Raw genomic sequence first — 1,427 nt, 5'->3', positions numbered from 1 at the left:
ATATGTGCATATAAGCTTGCAAATATAGATAATTTTTCATTCCTGATGATGACATAATTAATGTCTAAATATTGAATCCCGACACGATGCCATGCATTTCGATACTTGGAGTATGTATTATACTATCTTACCTGAGAATAATCAGTGGACCTTTTCGGTAGAGTATTAGTTGTAAAAGTTTATATATTATATATAATATTTTACAATCCCTATCCATAATGACCAAGCTTGAAGTACTAGACCTACTGTAATATAGTCATATAACAACATGTTTAGATTTGAATATAAATATATATATAATAATAAATTAATTTGAAACTTTAATTTTTACTGTATATGCAAATGTTTCTTCATTTGTGCATTTCATTATTTCCTTTTTTTTTTAAAGAAAAATATGGAATTTTGGCTGTTTTTCTGCACATTTATGTGCGCACATCTTAATCTAGTCTCCAGTACGGTTGCAGCCACATCAACTCCACCACCAACAGTCTCCAGTACAGTTACATCTAATGCAGCCACAACAACACCATCACCAACAGTCTCCAGTACGGTTACAACTAATGCAGCCACGACAACACCATCACCAACAGTCTCCAGTATGGTTACAACTAATGCAGCCACATCAACACCATCACTAACAGTTTGCAATACGATTACAACTATTGCAGCCACAACTCCATCACCAACAGTCTCCAGTACGGTTACAACTATTGCAGCCACATCAACACTATCACCAACAGTCTCAAGTACGCTTACAGCTACTGCAGCCACAACAACACCACCACTGACAGTCTCCTGTACGGTTACAGCTATTGCAGCCACAACACCACCAATGTCAGCAGTCTCCAGTACGCATACAACTATTGCAGCCACATCAACACCATCAACACAGTCAGTGACAGTCTGTAGTACGATTACAACTATTGCAGACACTACAGCACCGCCTGTATTAACAGACAGCAAAACGGAGTCGAACGACATCAAACAATTACAAGACACTGAAAAATTATCCGAGGGATTATCTGATGCTGCTATCGCCGGCATTAGTTTTGCTGCAGTATTTCTTTGCGGTTGCGGGGGTTGCGGGATTGTGATTGGTGTACTTTGTTATAAAGTAAAGAGAAATGTGGGCCCCGATACTACCGTGAGGCTAAAAGACTTAACTTAGAAGCTCAAATACTATGTACAAAAGATTTTAAACCCAGAATATACTAGATACGTTAAACATTTGGTCAGTGGCGTAATGATGAGTCATTGCGGAGGGAAGGGAGAATGCTTGAAACCCCCTTGCATATCAATAAAGTACAGTATTTCGCTCGCAAAGTGACCAGGGTGGGTAGGCCTTATCGCCCATGGAGATTGTTAAAAGAGAACTAGCAAAATGATTTTTTGTTCTAGAGAAGATTTTTGATATGCCATTAATAATA

General features: G+C 38.3%; 1 protein-coding gene across 1 annotated transcript; it reads left to right on the top strand.

Annotated features, from left to right (window-relative positions):
- Positions 1-394: 394 nt before the first annotated feature.
- On the top strand, positions 395-1,114 carry LOC117119935 (putative GPI-anchored protein pfl2; the record flags this gene model as incomplete). The annotated part of the gene is made up of 1 exon (XM_033264914.1): positions 395-1,114. A coding segment is annotated over exon 1 (720 nt), but the record flags the coding sequence as incomplete, so codon positions are not given.
- Between the last annotated feature and the right edge of the window lie 313 nt (positions 1,115-1,427).

This window comes from Anneissia japonica, unplaced genomic scaffold, assembly GCF_011630105.1.
Source record: "Anneissia japonica isolate Jap-2015-1 unplaced genomic scaffold, ASM1163010v1 scaffold152824_len1427_cov184, whole genome shotgun sequence".
Lineage (NCBI taxonomy): Eukaryota > Metazoa > Echinodermata > Crinoidea > Comatulida > Comatulidae > Anneissia > Anneissia japonica.
Note: the sequence above shows the minus strand (reverse complement) of the source record. Positions and strands in the feature narration are given on the sequence as shown.